Raw genomic sequence first — 5,512 nt, 5'->3', positions numbered from 1 at the left:
CCCCATTGATGCGATATGTGCCATTAGCGCTTACTAGCATTTATTGCTGCTTTTATTAATATCTATTGTCAGTTGTAGATCTTGTGCTGTATTTTATGCTCTGTTAATGATTGTATATTGTTCCTCAAATGTAAGCCTGAACACCAATCTAGAGGCAGCATTTAAAAAACGTTTTTGAAAATGTGCATCTTAAAATAAATTAATTTTATTTGTTGCTCAATTTCACAAAAAAAAAACAAAAAAACCTGTAGCATTGATTGATTGAAGTTCAGTCGCAACCAATTTTATAATTAACACTCAACACATCTTAACAAATGCATAGCTTTAATGCCCCCCTTTCTCTTTCATTCCCTCTTATGAAGCTCCCACTTCCCTACTTTCTCTTGTTCAGTGAGAAATGTGAGCTCTAGCTAGGATTAGAGATATATGAGATATTCTGGTTTTGAACTTTCTGTGGGAAAAATGTACATGTGAGAATCTGTACATTCTTTTTTAAAAGCCATGTGAAATCTCTTTTCTCTTTCGTCTCCTCTCTCCCTGTGTAGGCCTATCTCACTCACGGACTGGACTCGCAATGCTCAGGGATGTTAATGGCTTTGGCAATGCTTATCGGAATGCACAGATTTGATTGGCTGAGCAGCATCACATGAGACGATTGGAACACACGCAATTGGTCTGTGAGTTTCCTGGGCCACTAAACCAGTACGGTAAATGCTAGAAAAGCTGTGCGGGTTAAAATAGAAACGCTCTGTCACGAGGTAGTAATTCTCAATAATAGATCGGCTGTACGTCTGGGTCCGGAAAGTACGGCGGCTGGGTCCGCCTATTAGTGACCTCTGAACTAGAGAACGACTCTGTCGAGTTTGGCAGCGTTTGAAGAAAGGCTTGGGGAGATATAGATGTTAATTGAATTAGCATATTCTGAAAAATATAGAGCAACTGACTTCTGAATTGGCCATAGGTTGCAGTGAGGCAAACGATCATAAATCAACGTCATAAATCAGTGGATGTGCTGAAAAAATGTCAGCTCTCTAAGAGGTACGGATGATTTTCTTAGATTTTTTGAGGAATGTTAGGAATGAGAAATGCCTAGAAATGTACATTTCTTGTAATAAGCAATCATTACCAAATTTTATACATCAACTGAGTAGTGACCCGAGATTGTACAAACTGAATTTCGTACGAATCCATCCAGCGAATTAAGAGGTATAAACTTTTTGCAAGTGTATCGCCCCCTAGTGGAAGAATATCCCAGGACTGCTCAGCAAAGCTCGGGCCGAGCATCTGAACAGATGCGTCGAGTTTGGTGAGAATAGCTTAAGCCAATTTTGATTTATGGGCATTTATGTAAAATTGTACGTAAATATACAAAAGTAGAAATTTATGAAAAAAAAACAGATTGACGTATCAAAATTCTTTTGATAACTTTTGATCAGTGACGTTCGTAGATGATTCTGCCAAAGTTTCAGGTCGATTGGCGATACCGTCTGGGACCAGTTTGCAAAAATAGGTTTTAGAGAAAAGTGATAAAAAGTTGTATAATTTGACAGCAGAAGACCATTGGAGCAAAGATGCAGATGAATCCAGAGATTAAAATAATGAAAGAAGTTCAACTCTAAATGAAGCAGTTTTTGAGATAATTGCAAAAACGCTAAGTTGATTGTTATAGCGCCACCATGAGGTCTATGAGGGCCATTTTTTTGCCCGAGTAGTGGGTGGAATTTGCAACCTACGTGCTAATTTTGGTGAGTTTTCGTCCAGCAGTTTTTGCTGCCTAAACACTTTTAGCGGAGAAAAAGAAAGAAAGAAATAGGGTTCCAGCAGCTTTGCTGCTTGGATCCCTAATAACAAAAACAATAGGGGTCCAGTGGCTTCCCTGAATTGATCCCTAAAAGATAGGCCTGGCAGCAACAACGCTGTCTGTGTTGACACCACACGTGTGCGAGCCGCAGCAGTTCATCGAGAGAGCTGTCACGCACAGATAGAGGTAGACAGTGTGGTCTTAGTGTGACACCACAAATTCTTTTTGCACTTGGGTTTTCTGGATGGATTAAAAAATAAACTTTTGAAGTGCTGGTGGATTTTGCTACCTTTGGACAGAACCAGGCTAGCTGTTTCCCCGTTTCCAGTCAGTGCATTTGGGCATGGTCAAGACAACTTGCTGAAGTTCAAACCGAGCATCAGAATGGGGAAGGAAAGGGGATTTAAGTGACTTTGAACGTGGCATGGTTGTTTGTGCCAGACAGGCTGGTCTGAGTATTTCAGAAACTGCTGATCTACTTGGATTTTCATTCACAACCATCTCTAGGGTTTACAGAGAATGGTCCAAAAAAGAGAAAATAGAAATATGAGCAGCAGTTGTGTGGATGAAAATGCCTTGTTGATGTCAGAGGTCAGAGGAGAATGGACAGACTGATTCGAGATGACAGAAAGGCAACTGTAACTCAAATAAACACTCGTTACAACCAAGGTATGCAGAATACCATCTCTGAATGCACAACATGCCAAACCTTGACAGCATGGATCCATCCTGCCTTGTATCAAAGGTTCATGCTAGTGGCAGTGCTGTAATGGTGTGAGGGATATTTTCTTGGCACACTTTGGGCCCCTTCTTGCCAATTGAGCATTGTTGAGTATTGTTGCTGACCATGTCCATCCCTTTATGACCACAGTGTACCCATCTTCTGATGGCTGGATAATGCACCATGTCACAAAGCTCAAATCATCTCAAACTAGTTTCTTGTGACAATGAGTTCACTGTACTCCAATGGCCTCCACAGTCACCAGATCTTAATCCAATGGAGCACCTTTGGGATGTGGTAGAACGGGAGATTCTCATCACGGACGTGCAACCGACAAATCTGCAGCAACTGCGTGATGTTATCATGTCAATATGGACCAAAGTCTCAAACAATCCAGTTATTTCCTATAACAAATAATCATTAACAAAGTGACAGCTCAAGGTGACAGGTAACACCAAATAATAGGTGAGCAATGACCTTCACCAGTCACATGGAGTCTACAAAGTCCTCAGTGGCCTGCATGGGTGACACATTTGCAGGGCCACCAACTAACAAACACTAATTAGGGGTGTAGTGGAAGCTAAATCCAGTTGGACTCAACATTTTAGGCTGACTATACATTTGTGGAAAATTCTTGAGACATAAAGGTAAAGTGAGGCACTTATAATGAATATAGGCTATATCAGAATTTATGTATTTCCTTATAATGGTAATTGTTTGACATATAATTATCGTATATTTTACCCACATTTAATTTATTATTGCCACTGACATAAAGGTGGCCATTACATTATTCATTTCTAGTAGCCTATACAGATCCAACGGCTCTGTTTGTGTGAAGCAATTTTCTGAAGGGCAAAACGTATGAACCATTATAATCTTGGCAAAAAAACCTTTAGGCAATGAGAAATTATTTCATGTTTGTCGAGCTGAGGGCCCATGAGCCTGAAGATCTATTACCTCAATTATTCAGCATGGTCTCAAAATGAGGGTGGCAGGTGAGTTGTAGGCCAGTTATTAAAAGGGCTCTGCTCGGGACCCAGAAAGATATTGGATTTGGTTTCGTAACACAGCAGTGGTAGGTGTGTTTGGGCTCGTTTGGAGCAGCATGATAGGGCTTGCCTCATCGCACAAATCCAACCACGTTTGATCTCACGGCGACGCGCAAACAACGTGCCAGATTTCCAGTGTGATTGATGAGCGGCTGTCCGGAGGGTTTCAAGGTGGACAGTCGAGAGACAGAAGAAGAAAAGCGTGATTTGTATTTTTTTACTGGCTGTTTGCACATGGTAGTCCTCGGGAAAGTTAAAGGGGCCCGGTCTCATTGAAGGGGATGAAGGGCACATGATGGAAGGGCAGCTGCTGGTTCTCTCTCACCAGCACGGCGTTTCTGCACGGAGGAGGAATTTCACGTGAAGGGGGAGGCGCCCGAGCAAGGCGAGCGGCACGACTGCTGCCCGAATTTAACAATTAACCTTGATGAACACAGATTGGTTCCACTTAACAGGCGCAGGTGCGTGGAGTTTGCGATACGGCGCAGCAGAGCGATTCCATGTATATCACCGGACATTGACGCATTTTATGCCAAACACAGAAACTACACGGATAGAGGATATTGAAGCTGATATTTTCTTTTTTTCACGGGACAGGATACTCGTTGCAATGGGAGCCCGTCCGACACTCGTCCTCTTGCAGAATCCGAATCCAGGAGCATTGTTGAATTAATTTGGAGACCTAGCCTAAATCGGAATTTGACCGCCGTGTCATTGCCCATTCCAGCAGTCCCAGCAGCTGAGAGGCGTCTTCTTAACGGCGAAGACGAGAAGGGGCGAAAAACTGTCCGCTTCACTACTCTCTATCTGCGCTCTGGACGGCCTGAAATGAGGACCACATCCCGGCTGTGAACGGTGAGAAGAGGCAAGCGGGGCGGCAGTTTCTTCGGCTCTCAAGGACGCAAAAAAGTGGCCGCCGGCCGAGCTGCTGAGGCATGGAGCGGGACGACACCGACACCGTGAGCGCGTCCAAAAAGACAATAATTGCCAAGATATTCAAAGTTCGCAAGAGGAGGGAGATGCTTTTCGTTCAGGTGTGCTTTATCTGCAGTGTACTGTTCGTGGCGTGGAGCATGTCGGCGGTGTTGACCAAGACAGGTGAGTGTGTGTGTGTGTTGGGGGGGGGGGGGTCTGCTGAGATGCACCGGGGCACAGGGAGCCGAGGACGGGAGCAGAACGGCCCAGAAATCTGCAGTGAAATCATGCACCCACACGCATATCCGTTAATTGTAGAACTACCACTGGTCGACCACATAAGGAGACCATACGCTTAAATGTCAAGGGCATGGAATCAAAGCGTTACATTCGCTTGCAGTCCGTCTTCCTGTCCGAAATGCATATGCCATGCCTCTGATGTGGTGGTCTGCCAATTTAGATTAAGTCTGTAGTTTGCATTAAATAGCAGTAAATCGCTATGCCTCGCCCCCCAGTAGGAAAAGTCAGCTGCACATGTTGTCAGTTCACAGCAGTTTAAAAAAAAAAAATCTCATTGGAGTAGCCTATATACACGCGTCTGTTTGTCCGTAGCGTATATGCCGCAGTGTGCGCGCCGTGGCAGCGGTACGTTTTTGATTTGAGGCAGGCTCATAATCACGGCTCTCGCACATGCACGAAACGATAAAGTAACCGACCCCAGAACAAACACAATTTGGTTCCGGTTTGTTTGCGTTTCGCTATTTTCTCCCAAATATTGCGTTTTTTTTGCCACCAATCGCATCGTCGGCCACACTAAAGTGAGGCTCAGGATCGTGGTTAATGCTGGCATCATTGCGCCTGGCCCGGGGCTTCACACACCATTGCACACATTGGATCACCTCAGTCAGCGCATCATCACGCTTCCAGGTTCCGCATGGCCACGGAGGGATGCTGATTTTACGCAGAGGCCACCGACGATCATTTAGCCTACGGGGGGGGGGGGGGGGGGGGGTTTTTTTTGAA

At 44.4% G+C, this 5,512-nt stretch overlaps 1 protein-coding gene across 2 annotated transcripts in view; it reads left to right on the top strand.

Moving 5' to 3' along the window:
• Nucleotides 1-3,709: 3,709 nt before the first annotated feature.
• slc24a4b (solute carrier family 24 member 4b) overlaps nucleotides 3,710-5,512 on the top strand; it is a 40,723-nt gene continuing 38,920 nt past the window's right edge. Inside the window, exon 1 of one of the 2 annotated variants that reach the window (XM_046061049.1) lies at nucleotides 3,710-4,672. In XM_046061049.1, the coding sequence (XP_045917005.1) occupies nucleotides 4,510-4,672 (163 nt within the window). In that variant the 5' untranslated portion in view covers nucleotides 3,710-4,509. The remainder of the gene's footprint in view (nucleotides 4,673-5,512) is intronic. The other variant, XM_046061048.1, reaches the window with a different exon arrangement.

The sequence above is a fragment of the Micropterus dolomieu genome, linkage group LG10, assembly GCF_021292245.1.
Source record: "Micropterus dolomieu isolate WLL.071019.BEF.003 ecotype Adirondacks linkage group LG10, ASM2129224v1, whole genome shotgun sequence".
In the NCBI taxonomy this organism is placed as follows: Eukaryota; Metazoa; Chordata; class Actinopteri; order Centrarchiformes; family Centrarchidae; genus Micropterus; species Micropterus dolomieu.
The sequence above is the reverse complement of the archived record's forward strand: the minus strand, read 5'-3'. Positions and strand labels throughout refer to the sequence as shown.